The sequence below is a fragment of the Rosa chinensis genome, chromosome 7 (assembly GCF_002994745.2).
Source record: "Rosa chinensis cultivar Old Blush chromosome 7, RchiOBHm-V2, whole genome shotgun sequence".
NCBI classification, from domain to species: Eukaryota; Viridiplantae; Streptophyta; class Magnoliopsida; order Rosales; family Rosaceae; genus Rosa; species Rosa chinensis.
The window spans coordinates 27,872,938-27,899,031 of record NC_037094.1 but is presented as its reverse complement, the minus strand read 5'-3'; the positions used below and the strand labels follow the sequence as shown (position 1 = coordinate 27,899,031).

At 37.4% G+C, this 26,094-nt stretch overlaps 1 protein-coding gene across 1 annotated transcript; it reads right to left on the bottom strand.

The window, feature by feature from the left end:
• Nucleotides 1-3,498: 3,498 nt before the first annotated feature.
• LOC112177047 (inositol-tetrakisphosphate 1-kinase 1) lies at nt 3,499-8,074 on the bottom strand. Its single transcript, XM_024315222.2, has 2 exons — nt 6,489-8,074; nt 3,499-5,696 (listed from the first exon to the last, which is right to left on the bottom strand). Exon 1 carries the CDS (start codon nt 7,812-7,814, stop codon nt 6,729-6,731), a length of 1,086 nt encoding a protein of 361 aa, XP_024170990.1. The 5' UTR covers nt 7,815-8,074; the 3' UTR covers nt 3,499-5,696; nt 6,489-6,728.
• Between the last annotated feature and the right edge of the window lie 18,020 nt (nt 8,075-26,094).

Below are 26,094 nucleotides of genomic sequence, written 5' to 3'. Positions count from 1 at the left end.
AGGTTTTGATAAGATTTGTGCTTGATCTGACTTCTTTCAAGTGACTGTGGGCCGAAGAAGGAACCGTCTCGGCCGCTAGGTTCTCTAGTCTTTGTTGCAAGGACTTTCGGCTTCTTCACCGATGCTGCTTCTCTTTTTTATTTTTTGATATAGGTTGCAGAAAGTAAAGTGTGAAAAGTGAAAGAGCAAGAATCTAAATGCGAATTAATTAAATTGCATGAAATTTAAAGAGACTGAAGAGTAAATTGCAGTTTAGATAAAGTGCGGAAGGTAAAGAAAGCGACAAAAATTAAAGTAGGCTAGAGAAAGAATGAAAAGATTGATATTGTAGAGAATTTGATGTATTGATTTTGAGTTGTGTTGGTCGGGGAACTTTTACAATGACCTAGGAGGGTCGTATTTATACAATCACATACATAAGGTTTAGGAAATAAATTACAATTAAATTAAATGAATTTCAATCTTAATGACTGAAATTAAGATATGCTCCATATTACTTCATTCCTTAACCGCACTATTACTACTACTTCCTTCTTATGGCGCCATTATATTTGATTTGTTTTAATTTCTGCAATATTGTCTTCAATGCCTTTAAACTCAATAAAATCTCGGCATTAATTATATCAAAGAATAATTATCGCCGTTATTTCCTTCTCTTCTCATTTCTTCTCCAAAAGTTAATATCTAATAAAATCTCATAAATATGAAATTTATCGAGCATCAACAAGAAAAGCACTATATTTTCCTCATCTATCGGCGAATTGATTTACGGGCCGGTTTACCAAAAATAGGTACAAACACCAACATAATAAATGTTGAATTCTACCTCGTTGAAACATCTCAGACACATATTTTCATATATTCCAGCTTCCCTTTCTCAACACACTTCTTGAAAGCACTCATCTAGAGAACAGGCAAGCCGGCCGACCCAGCCCATTTAATCGGGCTTCGGCCTGTGTTAGAGCTGGCCCAAGTCGACCCGTTTCTTAACGGAGTAGGATTCGGGTCAGCCCATATAATCAAACATCAAGCCCAACCTGGCCCACGGCCCAATCCCACAACATGTTGGGCCCATAGGTGGGTCGTGCCATGCTTGTTTTGTGCCGAAAATTAAAATTAGTTGACGCCAATATTATAAATAATTAAATATAAGTTGTGACTCATATACCACTGGTTCCACTCTCGAAGTCTCACTATACACAATCCCATCACAAACCAAAACTAATTCCTACACTTTCTTGATCTTTAAAAAAGAAAAAAGAAAAAAAAAAGATAAATAAGTGACAAATGCTCATTGTTTACAAACTAGTCAACTTTATCATTGTTTACAAAGTAATATACTTTCAGTAAAAATGTCTGAAGCGGAATCTAAATTCATACTCAAATATTTATTATTATAAAGGAAAAAATTTATATTATAGAAACCGGCCCGATGACGGGCCGCAATATGTCATGCTCGGGCAGTGCCGGGTCTATAACGGGCTCAATTCAGGCTGGGCCAATGGGCTCATATTCCTCGGCTCAGCTCGATCCGTTAAAATAAAGTGCTCAAGTCCAATCGGACAGCTTTTAAACATGCCGGGCTCTGGCCAAGCGGTCTGTTTGCCACCTCTACATCCATCCTTGCTGAACTGCTCCTAACATACTTCATTGTATTCCTAATTGAACTCACAAATTTATCTAAGATTGTGAATCATGATCTCACAATGAGATTGAGGATGTGAGCCAAACACCTCACATGCAAGAATTTCCCTCCCATAGTAGGCTGTTTCACCCAATTTACCATAGTCAATTGCATGCTTATTAGCAAAGTTATCATCAACACTAACAGTCAAAACCCTCTCTATATCGGCCGCAAATTCATAGTCAATTGTGTGCTTATTAGCATAGGCATCGTCGACTGATTTAAGGTCATTTCAAAACTACTGGAGTTTTAGAGTTTTCAATTTTGGGACAGATTGAAACAATCTACTAAAAATCTATGCTTATTGGAAGGATATAATTGAAGAAATGAGGGACTCGGAACAATTGATGCAAAAAATTAGGGCTAAATAGGATGAAGATTAGAATTGGGGATGAAAATTGGGGAAGGACTGTTGAGAACTCTGGTTGAATGATCAAAGAAATGAGAAAAAATGAGCTGAGGTTGTGTTTTTAGTCTCACACATGTCTAAATTAGAGACCAATAAAATGTTGCCACGTATACAAGTTAAATTATCAGGTAGGTCAGTCTACCCGTACTCAGTAATAGCTTAAACTGAGACAGTGGATGTTTTTGGTATTCGGTTCGGTTTCGACTCAGACAGTGAAAAACAATACAATGGTCCGAACTGGACCCGTCGGTCTATCAATTTTCAGTTCAATTCTTCGGGTTTTTAGCCTTAAATGCCCAGGTCTAATTAAATTAGAGGAGAGAGAGAGAGAGAGAGAGAGAGAGAGAGAGAGAGAATTTGAAATATAACTACGCACAATCCAAATCAATCAGTGTTGCTACACTTAGCCTAGTGGATGAGTGGAATGTCAAGTATTCAAGGTTATTTTTGTTTGATTGTAATATTACATACCGAACTGACGAAATTGCCTTTATACTATGCATTCAGCAGTTAACAGAGGTTTTTAACGGTGAGGTATAAAGTTGTAAACGGCAGCAAACTTGACGTATAAAAACAATAAAATTTGATAGTTGGTTATCAAATTGAAAATTACTCCATAATTCGGGGGGGTCTTTTGTAAATAATTCAAATAGCGAAGCTACTGCAGAGTGAGATGAGGCTCAGGGAGGTGCAGTAGCATCCAAACCGAGGTCGGCTGGCACACCCTCGTCATAGCCAAGGAAGCAACGAAGTCCACCGCAACGTTAGCCAAGAATGTTTGATAGAACAGAAACGACAGACCAGTGAGCAATCATGCAAGGATGACGAAGTAGGCCAGTAAGGAGATGAGGTTAAGTGCATCAGAGACCCACATGGATACTCTACAATCGGAGGACCGCATGTAGAAGAGCCTCTTGATTGAAAAGATGCCAGTGGTAACCCGAAATAGAGCAGCTATACCACTGTGGAAACATCCAGGGATCCACCAAGCATCAACATTAAATTTGATGAAACCTGTGGGTGGTGATTCCCAAAACTTTCAAATTCTGTTGCTGCCAATTAAGTTGGCCCATACTACCTATGTGGGGCAGTTTTCTGTTAAAAACTACGGTCAGACATCTGTTCACTGTTGCCATAACATGAAGCCACCGACGTAAAAGTGGAGAAAGTGAAGGATTCCAATGACCTGATCAACTTTGAGTTTCTAAATCCATCGCTAATGTGGTGATGTTTATGTTTTGATCCAGGACCATGTAAGAAAAGCGATGAAAGAACCAGGCCGTGGTGAAGAGCAGGCAAACAAGATGTGCTCAATTGTTTCAGGATGAGAACAGCTGAGGGGGCAGCAGGAAGATTGTGTCAAGTGGCGCCGGCGGTGGTTTGCAGAGTTCAAGAACAGAATATCTGTATTATGCTCTACTAATTCCTTTTGACATGGTTCAAAGCTTCATTTGTACAATTACAGAGGCTCATTTTGTATGAAATATTTTCTTCTCTAACATATACATCCTTTGGACCAATAAATAAATACATGTATAAATAACTCTATAATACCCAAAGGAGAACCTCCAACCAAACCAACAACATTAGTGATTTGGTTCAATGGTTTGCTTAGGAACACTAACAAACCATAATTGATGGAGCATTAGTAAAGTTTACCTTCTGTACAGTAGGTGGTCTTTTAAAAGGAGATAACAAAACTGCACAAAGGTCAAGCGAAAATCAATTTTGTGACATCTCAAAGATAAGAGCCAGAAAGGACTAGCAGCATGTAACAAACCTAAAAAGGACATAACAAGCAATTTTAAACCAATGGACTCAGGTTTTTCTACTGCAGGAGTAGCCCGAAAAATAGTACCCCCATTTCAGTACATCTCAATTTAGAGTCTTGGACAAAGCAAGTTGCAGCTTCAAAGAACTCTAAAGACAAAATGTTTGAAAGACTAATACATGATCTTCCCACACTATCTATTGCAACGGCAGAAATTACTCCTACAGATACCATTTCTATCCCAAATCACCAACTTCCATCCATATCAGTTTTAGTAATATCTAAACTCATCAAATTTTATAAGGATAATCTCCTTGACATATTGAAGATTATAAATAGATTTCACTAAAGTATCCCAAGCAGATGTTTCCATAATTTATTTTCTTTAAACAACAAACTCCTCAACAGATTTCCTATGGCCAAAACATACCAAATGCAGAATAGCGTGAACAGAATGTATATATTCAATTCCACAATAGTTAGACAATCCAGTTTCCAATCACGAAATTCATTCCAGCACCAATGTTCTTGAAACATGTTTAAGGACAGAACATTTAAAATATTCACAATCAAGAAAACTCACACCTACTTGAAAACTCAGATCGAGTTCTATAATGGAGATGGAAGATTCAGAATGAGTTCCCTAATGAAGATCAAGGATCAATTGCAAATGGAAACATACAAGCCTTCAATTCACCCTTTAGCAGTATTAACCCAAATACAATAGCTTATCCTAACTTTTCATGGTACAGCAACAAACAAGCTTCTGCTTTGTGGTTTTCTATACTGAGCCAAGACAAATCATAAATCTTGTTGGCACTTTTGGAATACAAACGGAGAGCTAACTTTCCTTTGAACTAACATTTAGTAACTTTCTCTATTTCTATTTCAGAATCAGACTTTCTTAGTTTCCCCTTCTTCTTCATCCTGCTGGTTATGATATTGATTCATGATACTAATCTTGACCAAGTCTAAACCTAACACAAACCATAACGCTCAATATAGAGATACAGTCAAGAAGTTTGGCTCAAAACATAAATTGTCTCCAAATATTACTAGATAGGAAAAAACATTTGCAACAAGCCTAATAAAACTTATAAAAGCATGCAACACGAAAACACTTCAAACCCTCTTTGGTCATTTACCACTCGAACATGACCTTGGGGAAAGTCACCTAGTCAGATTTCTAGATCCAGTCTCTTCTAAGGTAAGTGGCTTTGACACTGCTACAACAGAAACATTTGCAATACAAGCACAGTGCAACTACACTTCAAATTTTGGAAACATGTTCAAATTTTCTAACCTTTCAACAGCTAGCTAACACATGTTGCAATTCTAAACCCAGAAAGCATGCATACTAAAACCATCAGATAGAAATTAACTACAACATTTAAGATAGCAAAATAATCAGACACATTATGGATTTAAATATGACAGCTACAGGTCATAACAATAATTCAGCTAAAAACCGTTACTAACAACATATCAAAACAATATGGCTATTCATGCAAAGTCAATGAAACGTGTTAAACATATAGCCATATAGATCCAAAACACAAATCTATCCCAAATCCACTTTGGTTTCAGGATCCTGCTGATCTATTGTTTTACCTCATAACTGATTAATCAAAAATATAATAAAACCTTCGTTGCCTGGAAATCCATATCACCCAAACATGCATGCAAAATTATTTCGCATTCATTTCTCCAAGTCCCGACAAAACCGTCAAAGGGAAATCTCAGATACTATTGGGCAAATAAAAGCACTAGCTGCTCCTATATATTTTGCTAAATTTCAGAAAACCTCCAAACCATGCAACAAGCCCACTTCCCTGAACACCAAACACAAAAACAGTTAATGATCGACAAATGGATTACCAGAAGGTAACACAATAAATCAAAGAAATTTACAACTTGCTAGACCAGAGGAAAAAAACAAACAAACAAACAAATTGCAAGACCCATTTCTCTTTATCCACTTGTCTTATATGACCAGAATTTCAAACAAAGGAACTTTAGTAAATTACTAAGTTCAGAGAATATCAGATTCTCAACTAACATATGAAAGACCAGGGCTGGACATCCACATTGACACGCGAATCACTTGCCAACAACCTAAGGAACATAGTGTTACAGAATTGATGGTCTGTCTCATGGAACTAGATTAGGAATTCCATGGAACTTTCCATTTTATGCTTCCTTTTTCTGATTTTAAGAATCAAGTTTCCAAGACAGCAAACTACCAAAAAAGAGAGATTCCAGCATATAAATCAATAAAGAGAATAAAAAGAAAGCAACTGCATTTACTGTTTCTACGTTTCTTTTGAGTAGAATTTTATCGCCAAAGGAATAACTAGAAACCTTATCAATCCAAGCAAGTTGACTCACATCAAACAACTATAAACAAATAAATTAGTTCAAGATCAGGGAAACAAAGTATCATAAAATTCAATAAATTCAACAAAAGTTAATAAGCAAAAAGAAAATGACCAAAATTCATTCACTAAAGGTGCCTATGGCACAAAACTAGAACAGTTTCTACGAAAGGAAAGATTTCAAAGCCTCAGATTACAACTTGACTTTCCTAAAAGGCTAAAACTTCAGCAGAGTATTTCGATAAGTACCTTCTGGAGGCATTGGTGGATGGAATATACATGATCAACACTGAACAGCATGTAATCTTGTTGTCAAGAAGTTAAACTAAAACCAAGAACCAACCTACCCATTTCAGTACTGTACCCCCAACTGCTATCTAAACCTAATGCCGAACTTATTTCCGTCCACAGATGAACGAAATGGCCAAGCTGATTAAGCACATTCCAATCACCCAATACCGCCAACCATGGACCAAAAGTAGCCATAGCCTAGACTTGAATTGGGTTCTCCTCTTCTATATTAAGAACAGCACCATCATCCCCATCATTGCTTAGAGTTTTCCTCACTTCCTTGTCACAGCTAAGGGCCGCATAGCTCTCCAAAGCAGTCTTCTCCACCCCACCTTCCTCTTTCTTTTGCACCATATCGCAAAAGAAATCGGTCAGTATAGTCTCGTAACCAGGCATTTTGGCATAGCCAGGGAAATAATTGATGTCAATGATCAAATAGCGGTTCCCAAACCTAGCGTCCCTTATAACATCAAAGTTGAAGAGGTTCAATTTCAAGCCTCGCTGCAACCCTCTTGCAATATCCGTGATAAAACTCTGCGGGGGCATCTCCGTATCATCCAAATGCATCATCTTGTAGTACTTATCATCAGTCCTCTCGTTGGTGGCGAGATTCGAAACCTGCGAAAACGATAACAAGCCGTCCAAGCTCCCCAACTTCTCTTCTTCTGAGACGTCCGGGAGGGACTTCCTCTTGACACATTTCACATAGCCTCCCACCACATACACCTTGAAAATGACGCCGCCGTGGTTCACGAATTCCTGAAGCACAATCGGCGGCTTGAGGTTGTTGAGGCCCTCGTGGTTGAAAACCAGAGCCATTTTGTGCGACTTGGCGCTGCCGTCGGCCACCAGCGGCTTGGCGATGACCGGAAACTTCAAGCCCTCCCAGGCCGGCCGATCAAACAGCGTCTCCTTATCATATATCACAATCTGCTTGGGAATCCCAAACGTGTCGCTCTCGTGCTCGATTTTGAGCTCCGACACCACCTGCAGCATCGAAATCCGGTTGTGCAGCTGCTCAATCGCCTCCGGCGAGTCGACGATCACCGCATTAGGGTTCTTAACCCGAAACGCCTCCAGCTGGCGCCTCCAATCCTGGCCGTACAGCTTGTGCAGCACGCAATCGAACGGCCCCTGATCCGCCAGCTCCCTCTCGGTGTCGATCCGTACGAGATCGATGCCACGCGACCTCGCCAGCTCCACCAGCGAGTCCTGAATGAAGCTCTGCTGCTTCTTCGGGGCCAAAGCATAGCCTACGCCGAACCTCCGAACCTTCTCCGCCATTGAACAATCGCACCACCACCACCACCACAACAACAATAACAATAGCAACAAATCAAGATAATAATGCTCATATAATCAAACACATTCACATTCGAATTCGAATTCTTCAAAATCCCTAACCCTAATTTCTAATTTTCTCTTACAAGTTTTGATCTTTATTGTTCGGAAGCCTAGAGGAAATCGAGAATTGCAGAGAGGAGAGGTGGGGGGAGGAGAGAGATGTGGATATATATAGCTTCAGCTAGGGTTAGTGAGAGAAAGGGGAGTGGTAAAACCACCGGGGTGGGTACGCGGGGAGGGGATTGGGGTATACACGTGGCATGTTCTGGGGAGGAGATGCCGATCCGGCGAGTGAGGTATACGGACGGTGGAGAATGAGGGAGATTGACGGGTGGGTGAGAGTCAACGATGTGGACTTGGGGGAGGGAGGGGGGAATGTGGGGGAGGGGCCTTTTGGTCACATCAGCACTCAAATTATGCGAGAGAACATAATAAATCTGTGGGCAATTTGGTGATGTGACGTTACTAGTCTCCTCCAGCTATTCTGTTGCCACGTGGACTAAAAGCCCCTACCGTCGGCACGCGTTTTATGATGCTGGTGGTGGTGGTGGTGGTGGTGGTGGTCGTTGCAAACTTTGCGACAATTCCAATACGTTCCGATGGCACATGTTTGTTTTATGACGACTCTAGTTTTTTTTTTTTTTTTTTTTTTTTTTTTGTGGGTTGTTCTACCAAGTTCAAATTTCTTAGGTTCAAATTGAACTAAAATTTGTATGTTTAGCTATTGAGTAGGGTGTCAATCTTTTTTTTTTTCACTGAGAAGGGATTAGGGTTTCGAACTTAGTGACGGGCTAATTTGGAAAAATTTAATAACGGGATATCCAGAATCTTAGTGTACGTTGTCATGATAGCTGTTTCTAGTTGATTGATCGAGAAACTGTTCATTTGTGAAACGTGTTTAAGAGCAACTCCAACAGTTTCCCTATAATTTTTGTATTATAGAGAAGCAAAAGTCAAACCTTTAGCCTATTTTTCTTCTCCAACTCCAACAGGTTCCCTAGTTTACAGTAATCTATAAAATCTCCATATTCTTCTTTAAAATTTTGGAGTTTGCTGTAAATATAGGGAATTTGATTTTCTGTCTCTTCACTTTCCCTAAAATAGAGATAGTTATAGGGAATCTGTTGGAGCAAAAGAAACTCATTTTTCCCTAAAGTAGAGAAAAATCAAAATATAGGGAATCTGTTGGAGTTGCTCTAATACACGAGTGACAAGTTATGTGTACAAAAAAGAATAATTGAACTTCCTTTCGACATTTATTGTTCTGATGCTTTATTTGTAACATGTGTTGGAATCTTTTTGAATTATAAAGTCAGATGTTGAGATGCTTAGAAATACCCCTTATAAAAACTCAGAAACTAAGTAAGGGTATCCCTAAGCTAAAAGCAAAATCAAAACTTTTATTTGAAGAGTTTTTATTATTTTTACAAAAACAAACAAACTACAAGCTAACGAAACCTCCTCGAATTTCATCAAAATGAAATGCAACTAAAGCAGAAAAAGGAAGTGATGCCAGCAAGAAATGACTAAAGAATGACCAATGGATGCAACCGCATCTACTACAAAATTAAGTTCAGGTAGAATCTGCTTAAAGGAAATGGACCAAACTAAGCCGCCATGCAAAAAATATCTTGGACAAGTTATATTAAATAAATTTTTTAAAGAAAATGTAATTTAGAAAGTTGTTATTTAGGCTCTCTCGTAACATTAATTTTCACTCTAGTCAATATTTTATTTTTCTTCTACACTCACATAAATGTGCAAAAAAAGTTTTGCTCGAAATTGTAATATTATTGAGACAACAATATCCCACACTTAATGTAATGTAAAATTGAATAGGTTTAGATGAGATACGCTTCACTTAAAAGTGTTTACAATAGTAGCGTAGTGGTCTTACTCACAAAAACTCTATTAGGGAGGAATCCCTATATAAGCTTCGCATAACCCTTATATAGCTCATCAAACGAGAGGTACTAAATCAATATCTAGCAGGGCTCTCTTCAGTGAGAATTTTTAAATCAACAGTTGGATGACATGTGATTAAATCAATAATATTACAATTAAAATTTAAAACACTCATCAAATCATTAATTTAAAGTCTTCATAAAATCCTCATTTTATAAGTTCCCATTAGACACTCCCGCGGTAAAAATACCCTCAAACAAAAGGATCAGAACCACTTTTGACACTACGATATGAAGGTTGCACTGATTTTGTTGACCCAGATTGATGAGGAGTCAACTTTGTATTCTTTCTCATTTGATTTCCTAGTCATGATTTGATTAGGTTTTCTTTTCTAAATTTGTTGCCTTCTATATGCATGTTTTGTAATTTGATGAGGAGTCAACCTTCTATTTTTCCTCATTTGATTTCCTAGTCATAGTGTGATTGGATTTGGATTTCCTTTGGTGAAACTGTTGCCTTTTATATGCGTTGTTCATTAATTTTGTTTTATAAAGATTCCTCCATGTTAAAGAATGAAATCAGAAAACTAGGATTGAGGCCGTAAGTTTACAGTCAAAAACATATATGGCCCTTCTAGTGAGTGTTTCCCTTTTTGGCCATTTCAACAGATCGCTTATTAGATCCATTTTTCGATCACATATCTACATCTCAATCGTTCAGATTTTAGGTCTATATGAGTAAATCACCTCTACAAATTTTCAACCAAATTGATAATCATTAGGGCATTCATAACTACGATTTACAAATATAAATATGAACGGTTCAGCCCGTGCTGAACCGTTCAGGTTAGACAATCTATTTCGATACCTTATCGATCATCAATTTGGTTGAAAATTTGCGGAGGTGATCTACTCATATAAACATAAAATTTGAACAGTTGATATGTGGATATATGATCGAAAAATGGATCTAATAAGCGATCCCTTAAAATAGCCAAAAATAGTAATCCCTTAGTAGAAAGCGGCTATGAGTAGATTCAAAATCAGTACTTGAACATGGTAGAAAAATCCTTTTTTTTATCTAAACACATTCATTGGTTCTAGTACATGTACAAAAATTGCAAATTTGCTCCACTGAAGTTTAAATCAACAACTCAACAAGTCCTGCCGTATATGATGTTCTTGTCCAAAACATCACATATATACAAAGACAACTCCATCCATCATAGTCTCTGATGTGTTGTTTGAGCCAATAGGTCCTGCATCTCATTGGTGACGTGATTCGATATCAGTGAAAAGGTAGAATTTTCAATTGTTTCCCAGATATGTTCAAAGGGGAATCAAAACTTTAGCTTTAAGAATCAAAACTTTAGCTTTAGTACCCATTCTACCCAACTCCCACATTATATATGTTGACAAAAAATATAACCTTCCATATTATATACGCTAGCAGTGCATGTAGCACAATAATCAAATTAATGAACTGTAGAATAAGATAAGGAAAAGAAGATTAATCACCTAATACCATTGGCCAATTTGAGGTTTTTTTTTTCAACAAAGGCCAATTTGAGCTGTTGTTGCTTGTTGCCAACCAAAGCTTAATCCATATAATTGAAATATAATACTCACTGTCACACAATTTCTATCCCCACTTGACTCCAGATATTCTCATCCAGAGTCAGTGGGTGCTGAGGCCTGTGGGTCATCCTATATGACATCAAGCTTTGTATGCTAGTAATCATGGGGTTGTGAAGGAGGAAAACATGCCAGTTCTTAGCATAGTATTGAGGAAAACTTGATTAAAGTAAGTCTGGTAGTCCTATTGGGATCTGGGACTAATGTCCTCCCTTAATATTTGCAAGTTTTATTCTCTGCCATATAATCTTGACATGAATTCTATGTTTTCCAAGACATCGATCAGCTTATAATTTCCAATCTGGCCCATGTATATATTCTATGTAATCTTCATACTAGGGCTGGCTTCGGTTCGGTACCGGAGCTTATGGGTCAATACCATGTACCATACCAACTTATATTGGTATGCAAAAAACTATACCACTACCGGCCACAAAATCCGGTATACCGATTTAATCGGTAAGTTCGGTACGGTTTGGCACCATCCTGAAGTAGATGAATGGGGGATGAGAAGAAAGAGAAGGAGAAGAAGAAGAAGAAGAGAGTAACAAAAAAAAATTTGAAAAAAAGAGTCCAGAAAGAAGAAAGAAGAAAGAAGAAAGAGGAAAGAAGAGACGGGCCGGGAAAAGAAAGAAGAAAGAGAAGAGAGTCAGAAAGAAGAAGAAGACAAGAAGATAGCAGGAAAAAAAAAACTAGAAAAAGAGAGTCCAGAAAGAAGAAAGAGAAGAGAGTCAGAGAGAAGAAGAAGAAGATAAGAAGAAAGCAGAAAAAAAAAACCTAAAAAAATAGAGTCCAGAAAGAATAACTCAAGAAAGAAGAAAGAAGAAAGAGAAGAAAAGGGAAAAGAAAGAAGAAAGTGAAGAGAGTCAGAAAGAAGAGGAGAGGAGAATAAAAAAACTAATAAAATGAGTATTGTTGTATTATACATGAGTTCAGTATGGTACGGTATACCGTGTATATATGAAAATTCAAACCATTACCGTACCGTGTATGTGGAGTCGGTACGGTTGTACCATACCAAGAGTTCGGTTACCGCAACGTTGGCTACCAATTTCTTTGGTTCGGCACGGATGCGGTTGGTACGGTTTTTCTCGGCACAAAATGCCAACCCTACTTCATACAGCTTCCTACTCTGGCTTTAGTAGTCCAGGTAGATCGAGTCTCCCTCAAAGAAAATGTGCATGGATTCGATATAACAGATACTCTCAGAAGGCTGTAGGACTATCCTGATTTTGTTCCAACAATTTTTAACTTCAGGGAAGCATTTAGGGGTCATCAACGGGCCGGGCTGGGCCAGGCTTTATTACAAATTTCAATATCCAAGCCCGTCCATATAAACAGGGCCTTGCGGGCTTTTTGGGGCCGGGTAGCCCTCATTTATCAGGGCCGGGTAGCCCTCATTTATCAGGGCCGGGCAGGGCCGGGCCTACATTATATATATATATATATATATATATATATATATATATATATATATATTTTATCCAGAGCGAAGTTTCTCTTTGAAATTAAAGTGCGCATTTAGAGTTTAGGGTCACTGTTCGGTCGCATATCCACATCTCGACCTTTCAGTTTTTAGGTACTAATGTATAGATTATGTTTGCAAATCTTCAGCCAAATTGATCATCATTAAGGTATCTAACTCGCTAAAACCAATTGACGAACTGAATCTATCCAATCTGAACCGTACTAGCTTTAAGATAGTTATCAATGCCTTAACGATCATCAATTTAGCTAAAAATTTGCAGAGACGATCTATACATTATAAATGCATATATATATATATATGTGTGTGTGTGTGTGTGTGTGTGTGTGTTTGAGGGCTTACGGGCCAGGCCGGGAGGGCTTTTACTAGCCTTTAGGGCCAGACTAGGTTTTAAACCCCTAAACCAAGCTCGGCCCTCTACCCACTGAGGCGAGCTTTTGAGGGCTTTTATCCATCGAGTTTGCGGGTCTCCATCGACCCACTTGATCCGCTGGCTAAATGATGAGACCCGAAAGCATTCACAGTGGAGAACCATATTCAGGCCTTTGTCTACCAAGCCATGTTCCCTTATGCATCTCAAAACAACCCCTTTTTAAATCACATGCATCTTCTATGTTCAGAGAACACCTCAACAGCAAAACTTTTACTATTTTGATGCTTATGTACATAGTTGTAAGAGCTTTCAGACTGATAGGAAGCACTTACATGCAATATTTGGCCTCACTTGTCCTACCTTTGTCGCAATTCTTACTAACCATCACTAATTTGTTTCTCTAAGCAACCTTCTTCCTTTTCTTGCTAGAACTGTAATTCTCTAAAAAGTTGTTTTCCCAAATTCCACGGCTACCAAGTGTCTACCTCCAATACTCTCGCCAAAGTTTTGCCCCTTAACAGCCCATTTTGTTCTTTCAAACCTCATGATTCATGAACCTTATCTTTCTTTCCTCTTTTCCTTTTTGTTTTGTTCTATTTTGTTGTCCTAAAGTCCATTTTCAAGACATTTGTTTGCCCATTTGTATTCTAGTTCACCCCCAAAATAGATTCCCTCTGATCCAAAAAAAAGAGAGGAAACAAGAAAAGAAAAGGGCAACAAGTAGCTTTCATTGGAAAGAACTAGCTGTTGGAAAACTTAATATTAAATTATTAAATTTCCATAATTTGTGGATGAATAATATAGTGAAAATATGTGAAGTTGAATAAATGTAAATGACTATGCAATAAAAAGTCATGACTGTTCACAAAAGATAACTTTTGGTGAAAAGTCATCTCTCCTCCAAAAGTCACCTTACATCTATAAAACACTTGCTACACCATATTCAGAATATCACTTCTTGAATTCATCTTTCCTAGTGTCTTGAAAACTAATTGAGTCTTTTTAAGAGAGAGTTCATACATAATCTAAGTTCGATGTTCTTGATGATTGAAGTGCTACTACCACAAGAAGAAGGTCGTTGTATCCTGAGAGACATTGCCATTAAAACCCTTTAAGCATCGATGAGGAGGCAATTTAGTCTTAAGGACATAGAACCAAGTTCTAGACTCGACCATAAAGTTGAAGCATTTCACATGCGCTGAAGGGGTTTATCTTGGGCCTAGGAAGCCTTTGGGTTCCCCTAGACAAAAAAAAAAAAAAACTTTTATTGGTTTACTTTGATTTGAATTATGCTTTCTGCCATTTACTTGATCTGCATAAATGAGTTCTTGATTTTTTTATAAATATAGCAATTAGACCATATATTTTACCAACAATCTTAAGACGAAATTTTTGGTCATTTGCTATATATGTATGTCCTATATATGTATGTGTCTGTTGCAGTAATATAGCAGATGCATTTCAAAAGGTAATACCACCTATACAGATATCTGTATGTGTCTGTTGCAGTACATTTCAAAAGATTTTAATCTATATGCAAGTTTTATATGACTGGTTTGATTGCTATATTTAAGATGTCTTGATCGATCATACTTATATGTGAGAATGCATACTGACACTATATAGTTTACTTTTGGTTTAAGTTTGATAACTCACTTTATATTACAAATGCAGACTTCTTGCATCTTGTGAGTTTGTGCTTGTGGCGTTGTGGTGCAAATAATGCAAGTATGAATGCTATATTTATATACACAATCATACTATGCATATGATAGTTTGTCATTTGCCTTTTCAAATATGAAATTGAAAAGAATCCGTTAAATAGTTATATATAACTGTTTTGGACACAAGTTTCATTCAAAAGAGCACTACTAGAAAAAACAGGTCCTTTCATACGGATGGATTCTGTGTGAATACATTGAAATACACACGGAAATCTGTGTGTATGGGCAGTTTCACACAGTACAGCCATGAATTCACAAATTGTACGTGTTGCGAGTGTTGCTAAATCATTTTCACACGGAAAGCTTTTCCGTGTGAGCTATATTAGGTGGGTCCCGTATGAATCTCAATTATATTAACTTCCAAATTTACAAACATTTAATTACACTGTAGCATCAATGTTTCACACAGACAGCATCCTACACACAGATGTTATAATTGGAGGCATTTGTGCACCAACATCTATACTGGAGTTACAAAGATAATTATCATTTGGAGGAGATGTAGAGCGAATACGACTTCGTCCATGATTATGACTCCTATTTGGACGCTTAGAAGACATTGACAAAATTAACTGAAAGACTAAAAATGCAAAGACTGAACTTCATAACTCAGTTCGAAGGCAAAGTTAACAAAAGATGATGATATTTTTTGGAGAAGAAGGAAAGGTGATGCTGGATTTATAGAGGATGCTGAAGAAAAATTATTGTAACCTATACACGGTAGTCTGTGTGTAAACTGAAAAGAAAATTTTGATAAGACTAAATGCTGATATTAGAATTTTATGTTTTTACATATTCACATGGAAAACAGTGGGTAAATTAAATTTACATTTATTGGACATGATTAAAAGCTGGTGTTGGAATCTTATTATTCATATTTTTACACAGATATCTGTGTGAAACGATATTTCACACGGAAAACAGTGTGAATTTTTAATTTACCCTCTGAAAAATTTACAGGATTCTCTTAATTGTACTTTGTTTCACACAGACTCCGTGTCTAAATTGGATTGAAAAATATTGGGTCCCAGTTTGAACCTTATGTAGCCACAGGAGTCTGTGTTGAAAATATATACACACGGATTTCCGTGTGTACTATAGCACTTTATACACAGATAATTGTCCGTGTGAACCTCTGTGACAACACTATCTGTGTGAAAGGACCTGTTTTTCTAGTAGTGGAGTGAAATGATATGGAATTGATTAATAGTACTTCCAAGAAAGGAAGTAATTAATAGATGACAATGTGAGTTTCATGAAGCAACGTCAAGTGGCATAGCGAACGAGAAGCCAATCAAAGTTGGTGACAGGTTTTTCGCTAGTGACGTGATGATACCCTCTGGGCAATTGGTGTTCAATCCAAGTTTGCCTGTTGAATTATGTGAATAACTGTCATTTGGTTTTGTGGATAGAAAATACCTTTTCAGTTGTATGCATTCTTTAAATTTCTAAATTTGATCAACGGCAATACTTACCAACGTAGTGAACCAGGAATTATCAATGCCTCAATGGGTTCTATTTCCACACCATGTTGATCGATCATGGCTTCAGATTCCTACTTCTTATATAAAATTTAACATCAATACTAATCAAAGAATTGTGAGTTGGTTACCCTATTATCTATGCATTGGTATTATTGTTTATGTCAGTTTGACGGTTAACTTATGCAAACATGGATTAAGATGATATATAACAACATCTCAGATCTTAAAATCGCGTTTTACACATGTATGTTCAACCTGCACATTATACATTATAAAGGCTACTAAAGAATGATTACATATCCTGTCAAACTGCATTTGCTTGCATTAATATTTGTTCCATGACATTAGTATGCACTGATCCTTTCTAGAATTTGGAAAAGTAGTATCAGATTAGTAGATTACTAATCATCATACACTAAATAATTGAAGCATAATGCTTCTGTCAATGATTGGAAAAGCATTTGTACGTTGTTTTTTATATGTAAGAATCCATGAATCAAATACTGCTTGCCAGTATCTTCACTAGCAAAGAGAGTATAAATGGATCGATGGTTTTATGGTAATCACCGTAAGGTTTCTACCTTTTAATCTAAAGAGATAAAGAAAACACTATTTCTCTAGAAGAGAAAAGAAAGGATATCTCGTAAGATATGGAAAATATGGAAAGATTAGAGGCTTTCCTTCAAATACCTTAAAAATGTGGGGGTGTTTAATTAAAAATATATGTCTTAGTTGATGTAATTAGTAGGTCTCAATTAGTGTATCGAAGACTTGATTTGGTAACAACTACTCTCCAATGAAATTAGTTCATATATTGAATTTGATTTGCAATAGAGTTGTAGTCAAACAAGTGGGCCCAATTATTTGAATCGAAGTTTGACTAGAGAGTAAGTTGATCATCGAGGAAAATGAGATATAAGCCTAAAATATAAGTTCGCCACTATGGATACCCAACCTAATTGATTGGAGTTGCCAAGATCTAGGTTCAAAGGAACAGCTAAATGGTGGATGACTTTGAAATAGCGTTATGGAGATAAATCTCCTTCCCATGTCCTATGATGATGAAACAATGCATAATGAGTTAGGGTAAGTTTTGCTTTTAATGGTTCTTATAGCTTGATTTTCAAGTGGGGTATAGAAGGACATTCTTTATAGAAAGCCACCTATATGAGTGTGAAATGAGGCCGTCTCTATGAGAATTTTGAAGACTGAATTCTCTAAAGCACTCATGAATACCGGGTGTTGTCCATGGCCGGGAGGACACAACCATAGAACTAGATGTGTATGAAAAGGTATTGTGTGAATATTGTTGTCTTGGTTTATATAAATGGCTGAACAGTTCAAGACATTACGTTCACTGATTAGCTTCACTGATTAGCTGGTAAATCCGATGGTATTTCACTAAGGAAGGTTTAAAGCCAAAAGCTACCTATCCTGATGCGATATCATTTCAAAAGAACTTTCTTGCATGTCCGCGCTCGTCGTCTTTTGAAATTTTTCTTTCTAACTAATTATTTCATCCATGTGGCGTATTGTTGGAAAATTTAACATTAAATTATTACATTTCCATAATAGGAGCTTCCATTTATACCTCCAAATTTGGCATTTGGACCTCCCTACTTAATAGACTTTCAACTTACTTTTACAAATAACCAATTTGCTATCTACACCTCTGTAATTTTCCTATAATGCCCATCGTCCAATAAAATCAATAAAATACCTTCTTTTTTCTTAGATTCTATTCATACTTTCAAAATCCAGTAGTTGGATATCCTTCAGTTTTTGAAGATTTGGAATTGCAGCAAATTTTTTTTTTGTTTTTGAAAGTTCATCCTTCATATACGAGTAACAGAGGTGCTAGCACTTTTTCAATGAATTGTGTACTCTTGGTTAGTGTAGGCAACAATACCATGTTTGCTCATCATCTCATACAAATATGTTTTTCAAGTATTATTTTCATTGCATTTAGGTGTCATTATCCCTAAACTGATTCTCTCCTACTTGTTTCCATAGCAACTTGAAATGAACATGCATGGTCTTTTTGTTTTAGATATGTATGGTAATTAACCATGAGTCTAGTGCATTCTCCATAGATTTATATCAGATGATAGAATTTTTCATCATATCTATAGAATAGTTCCACATAAAATTGCTCTGCACTGATGATGTGTGGGAAGATCTTGTGGACAACTATCCATTGTTGCGTTTGTCATATAAACGTGTTGGAGTACTGCTTTTTGTTGCCGCTCATTCACATGTTTGATTGCATTCAGAATGAGTAGGGCTTCATCAACTGAGGTGTCTTTGTATTTCGCATTTTCTCTCCTTTTTTTATTTTATTTTTTTACAGCGCAATGATAGATCTTGTAAATTGTCAGCTATGTGAGCAAGGAAGTCTATCACTTTACGAAGACAAAGTCAAATTCAGAAAATTTTGACTACAACGTTAAATAACATTTGGCAATATATATTTTAAGGTTTACATTGGAGGAGAAAATTTTTCCCAAGTTGAAGATTATTACTGTTCGTAGAGATAAGAAGAGATTATTATTTTTTTCCTTATTTGTGTCTTTATTGGTAATTTGACATGAGTTGACAAAGTCAACTATTACTTGGGAAAAGTGAGAGGTCCAAATACCAATTTTAGAGGTATGAATAGAAGCTCTCTTCCATAATTTGTGGATAAATAATATAGTGAAAATGTGTAAAGTTGAATAAATGTGAATGACTATGCAATGAGAAGTCATGATTGTTCACAAAAGATAACTTTTGGTGAAAAGTCATCTCTCCTCCAAAAGTCACCTTATATCTATAAAACACTTGCTACACCATATTCTGAATATATATCACTTCTTGAATTCATCTTTCCTCCTCTTCTTTTACATTTGAGTCTTTCTTGGTGTCTTGAAAACCAATTGAATCTTTTTAAGAGAGAGTTCATACACAATCTAAGTTCGATGTTCTTGAGGTTTGAAGTGCTACTACCACAAGAAGAATGTCGTTGTATCCTGGGAGACGTTTGTCATTAAAACCCTTTAAGCTCCTAACATAATAAGTCAGCAAACAGAGAAATAGGATGGTATTTCAATCTGGGAACAATTTCTCTTAGTGTAGTCCAACATCAAGATCCACATGTAAATGAAAATTCTATACACTACAATTAGAAACCAGGGCAGAAACACACAAGTTAAGCAGTCAGTGTATGAAAGTGATGGGAAGTGGTACATAAAACTAAAATTATGGGGCATCAAGCAACAATCTTAGGTAGAACAATTGTTCTATATGCTGATGTTAACATCTACAGATAATATCAGGTCAGGAATATGCATGCATGTTACATTATCATGGCGATAGAATCTGAATCATTGACAAAGTGGCAACTCTCACTCCTTGAAACTCATGGCATGAATTAATCAAACCCTCCCCAGATGGCACTCCGACTTGAGAATAATGTCCACAGACAAATGTATCAGTGTTCACAAACAGTTTCAATAAAATGCAAAATACGATCTTCATTTGCTCTTAATTTTTGGACACCATGAAAGCAATCTAATAGATATAGGCATTGTAAATTTGTAACCTGTCTAATCTTACCTTAGGGTCCAATCACATTGAAATCAAATCGGAGTGAATTGATGGATATTCGTCTTATTAAACACAATTCAAATAGGAATGTTTTAGCATAGCAGAGCAAGTGAAAAGCTCTACGTACAGCAAGGCGGAAGCTTACCATCTCGCCGCTTCTCCTCTTTGAAGAGATTTAAAAGTGACACAGCTGAAAATGTCACGACGGTGAATGTGACTCCTAATACCATAATACATCTTTACTAACAAGTCCAACAAACAGAAAGCAACACCTCATCACATGCATTGCATAAAAATCATGTTCATCTCCTTTACAATCTATACTAATAGAAAATCTTAACTGCAATCCACAGACCAAAGGGCAACACAATAGTAATGGTTCCCTCAAGATTTTTTCAACTTGTTTCTCCCATTTTGTTTTACTCATCATAAAACAGAAATAGTAATTCAACATCGTCCACTGCATTGTCCATTCATATTATTTCTATATGCATATGAATTGACAGTCAAAATATAACAAAAACAAGAGACAATTTTGGCTGAGAATTATATCTCATTCACCTTACAAGAATGAATTATATACAAATTACAATTGTGCCTAATAAGACAAGTACTATTCATGGACTTATTCAACTTACACACAATCTTCCTCTTGTGCTTGCCTCATATCCTGGTGGTAGATCCATGTAGACTTCTTCAGATAGCTCTCCATGTAAAAAGGCATTCTTCACATCAAACTGTTGCATAGGTCAATCTAGATTAGCTGCTAGAGACATCAACACTCAAATAGTATTAATCTTTGCTACTGGAGCAAAGGTCTCCTTATAATCCACGCCATATGTTTGAGTATATCCTTTTGCAACAAGTCTTGCCTTATACCAGTTCACTAAACCATCTGCATTGTGTTTGATAGTGAACACCCATCGACATCCAACAACTCTCTTTTCTTGTGGAGGTGGCACCAACTCCCAAGTATTATTCTTCTCCAATACCTCCATCTATTCATTCATCGCTTGAGACCGTTTGGGATCCTTGAGAGTATCCTACACTTTACTGGGAACACATACAGAGGATATTTGATTCACAAATGAAGCATGGGATTTGGATAACCGATGGGTGGATACAAAGTTAGCTATGGCATACTTAGATTGAACATCTAAACTTGGTTCATATTGACTAGCTGGTTTGCCACGTACGGGTGGACCTAGGAGGCAAAACATACACACTATCACTATTATCAGAGTTAGGAGAAACACCACTAACCTCAAGATTGGGACGCTCATCAGGGATTGGTTGACAAGGGTTATCTATATCTGAGAGCGGTGGAGGAGCTTGGCCTTCTTGGACTGCTAAATTTCAGACGCCGTGTTCTGGTTGTGCCGGCGATCGATCGTTTTGCTACTGGGAGCTTCTGCCTCGCTGAACGATCGATCGCCAGGAATGGAATGATAGATCATTTGGCTACTGTCTTCTTCAAACCTGTTTGGCGATCGATCTCTGGCATTCTGGTGATTGATCATTGGACCCGAAATTACACGACTGTCATCTTTAATTGGCTGAATATCATCTTCAATTGGCTAAATTTTAATCCCACAAGACTTCTCTTCCAAAAAAGTGTGTTTCTCTCCCTGAAGTGAAGGATTGGTGGAAAAAAAATAACATGCATCCTCATAAAAGGTGACATCCATGGTAACATAAACTTTCTGTGTAGGAGGATGAAAACACTTGTAGCCCTTCTTATTAACACCATAGCCCACAAATACACACTTTAATGCCCTAGCATCGAGTTTGGGACCATTGATTATTAGGGACATGGACAAATACTACACACCCAAAGACACAAGCAGGGAGATTAGAAAACAAAAGGACAAACACATGATTTGAAAGGGCAGCATAGGGGGTTTGACCATTGAGAACAGAAGAAGGTAGCTTGTTGATGAGATGACAAGCAGTGAGAATTGCATCGCCCCAAAGATACTTAGGCATATGAGCACTAAATAGAAGAGACCGAGCTATGTCAAGAACATGACAATTCTTTCTTTCTGACACCCCATTTTGTTCAGGGGTTTGAGGGCAAGTAGTTTGATGAATAATCCCTTAAGAATGAAAGAATTGGTGAAACTAAGAATTGACAAACTTCCCCTCATTATCAGAATGAAAGACTTTAATATTGGCTCCAAATTGATTTTGAACAAGAGCAAAAAATTCTTGAAAAGCAGAGAAAACTTCATATTTGTGTTTCAATAAAGAGACCCAAGTAATTAGACAGGTATAATCATCAATAAACAAAACAAACCAATGTTTTCTAGACAAGGTTGACTCACGGGAAGGTCCCCATACGTCAGAATGAATAAGCTCAAAAGGAAAAGAACTCCTAGAAGTACTCAAAGGATAACTAGTACAATGACTTTTAGCTAAGACACATGACTCATAATGCAACTTAGACTCATCAATGCCTAGAAACAAGGATGGCATAGATTTCTTCATGACACTAAAGGAAGGATGTCCCAATCTCTGATGCCATAGCTATAATTCTTCAACTTGATTAGTAACCCCAGTCGAAATCAAAGCTACTTGGACCGCCTTCTCTAGCTTCATTTCGGCGAACATGCAATCCAGATGAAATAGTCGACCCCTCAGATAACCCCTGCTGATTATTTCCCTGATGAGGAGCTCTTGAAAAATCACATATAAAGGAAAAAATGTTACAGAACACCGAGATAGAGTATTAAGCTGAGACACATATATGAGATGATGAGAGAGATCAGGGACATAAAGAACATTATGTAGTGTCAAAGAAGGGATGAGACGAACATACCCTATGCCTAAAACAGGAAAAGAATCATCATTGACATTGACAATAGAGGAAATAGAGGGTGGATTGAGAAAAAGGAAGAAACTATTATCATAGGTCATATGGTCAGATGCTTCAGAATCAATTATCCAAGTATTGCCACCAGTAAAGCTAGAAATTTTTAAAGTAACTCCAATCTTACCATTACCACTGCGACTTACTGATGCGGTATCCTTACCAGCCAAGTTGGTCTGATCTGGTTCTGTCATCGCATAGTAATCTTGGTCTTGAACAAGATGAACAGCAGCCTTTCCCTTGGGTTTGTTGTCCTGAGGTCGGGGCCTATCAAAGTAGCCTGCTGGAAAACCAACCAACCTGTAACAGTTTGCTTTGATGTGGCCTGGATTCTTGAAGTAGTTACAAGTCAGATTTGAGGAGAACCCGGGAGAAGGACGCAGAGAAGAAGGAGGTCGATTGCCTGAGAGTGATCGATTACTTGAAGGATTGGATGGCTTTAATTGTATTGCAAGGCCTGCAACTTCTGAAGTAACTGCTCTAGTTCCGGCCCTCTATGTCTCATCTTTGTGAATATAAGCAAAGGCTTGCTGCAAGGTTGGTGTGGTAGTCCAACGAAGTATTTCGCTCCTTGCATTCTCAAATATTGGATCTAGGCCAGCCAAAAAAAATGAACTATCATGAGATCCTGCTCCTCCTTATAAATCTTGACATCATCTGGGCACTTCATGTGACATGGACGCATCTGATCAATTTCTTGCCTAATCCCTTTTAGTTTTGCAAAATACATGGCAACTAGTTTTCCATCTTGTGTCATACGAGAGGCTTAAGTGCTCAACTCATAAACCTCGGCAAAATCCGTTCCGTTAAAGTAGATCTCCTTAAGGCTTTCCCAGATTTCTTCAGCTGTATTACATCCCATAATCATCTGTGAAACATCTTTAGTCGTGGATTTGTAAATAATAGAGGTTACCAAGCCATTTGCAGTCTCCCATTTGAATAATTGTTGGTCAATTGGTGGTTCAGTAATTGAACCATCAACATAGCCTACTTTATCGATTCCACAGAGGTGAGCCTCCATCATCTTCTTCCAGGTTCAGTAATTAGAGCCGTTGAGCTTGACACCTCCATAACTTCCAGTTGAATCATCTTTAATGGAGACAAAAATTTGGTTGGAACCATGAGACGTCTCACCATCTCCATCTTGCTTGATCACAATCGAAACGTCTTGATCTTTAGCCATGGTGAATACGGAGAGGAAGGAAAAACAACAAAGTTCTTGGAAGTATAAGGAGGCAACGGTAATGAAAGGATCAAAGGACAAGGAACAAATCCAAGCATAAAGAACAAGGGTCAATGATCAAAGACCAATGAGTCAGAGTCCAGGATCAGATCTCTGCTCTGATACCAAGTCAAAATATAACAAAAACAAGAGACAATTTTGGCTGAATAATTCTATATCTCATCAACCTTATAAGAAGGAATTATATACAAATTACAATTGTTCCTAATAAGACAAGTACTATTCCTAAGGTAAGTAGTAAATCAAATAATACTACAGATATTACAGAATATTATAGAATATCTACATAAATAAGGTATGTATGACGCACGCCAACATTGACCACTGTGTTTCATGCATCAATAATAAACTTTACCTCAACATCAGAAAAACAACTAGCTAGACAATAGGATATATATATATATATATATATATATCCTATCTAGAGCGGAGCTCCGCTTTGAAATTAACGTGTGAAGTTCGAGTTTTGGGTCATTTTTCGGTCGCATTTCCACATCTCGACCGTTCAGCTTCTAGGTACTACTGTATAGATCCACTCTGAAAATTTTATGCCAAATTGATGATCGTTAAGGAATCTAACTCGCTTAAACCAATTGACGGACTGAATCTGTCAATCTGAACCGTACTAGCTTTAAGGCAGTTATTAATGTCTTAACGATCATCATTTTGGCTGAAAATTTGCAGAGACGATCTATACACTAGTACCTAAAAACTGAATGGTCGAGATGTAGATATGCGACCGAAAAGTGACCCAAAACTCGAACTTCACAATTTGATTTTTAAAGCGGAGCTTCGCTCGATCTGTGTGTGTATATATATATATATATATATATATATAGGTTAAATATTGTTTACTCTCTGAACTTTTACCCAAAAAACACTTCAGTCTATGTCTTTCTAATTTTACACATTTACTCCTTGTACTCTAAATTTTGGACCAATAGGTCCATTCCGTTACTCTCCATCCAAAATTTCCGTCAAGTCGATAACGTGGCAATCCTTCTGCGTCAAAATGCCTATTTTACCCTCTTTTTTTTTCTTTCTTTCTTTCTGTTCATCTCTTTTTTTCCTCTGCTCAACGAGAACGAACTCCTCTCGCTCTCTGCTGCAATATTCATGAGACCAATACCAACACCACCAAGGCTAAACCAGACCCATTGTACGGCTTGGGATCTTCCTCATCTCTCATAGCTTCTTCTTCAGGTTACTCTCACTTCTTCTTCTCTTAAATGGGACGATCTGGGTTTCAAGGGGAAGGGAAAGATCCAGGTCTGGGACAGAGGCGAAGCAGGTCGATACCGAGTTGACTCAATCGTTGACGATGGGATGATCTGGGTTCCGAGGCGGAGAGAAAGATCGAGATCTGGGAATGAGGCAAAGCAAGTCTAGTTCTGGTGGAGGTCCCGAGTCCCAAAGCATGAGGGAGGTACATCGGTGCAATTCTGGGTTTGCATTGGCTCGGCTGTGCAATTCAATTTAGGAGGACTCTGAACCCGAGTTTGTGGTGATTCAGACTTAAGGTTTTTGATTTGTATTGGCTTTTGATGAATTGATCAAGGAGTATAGTGGGTATGCTAGCAATGAAAAGAAGAAAAATCAAGAAACCCAAAAAATTGAAATCTTGAAACTGAAGAACTGAAGAAGAAGCTCAGAATGGCGCATCAAATGTGCTTCGACTGCCTCCAGCGCCGGATTGAGTCGGAGTTATCCTGCAAACTCGTCTTCATCCATGGACTTTCTGATTCCGCTTCTTCGTTTGGCACAAATGTCATCGTTCAGGTCCAAGTTCAATTCTTTACCCATCTCTCTTTCATCCCTGTGCATTAAGTACCTGCAAAAGTTCATCGCTTTTTATTTTGTTGAGAAAGTTGAATACTCAAATTACTTGGGTTTTTACAGTTGTCTAGTTCAAGTGGA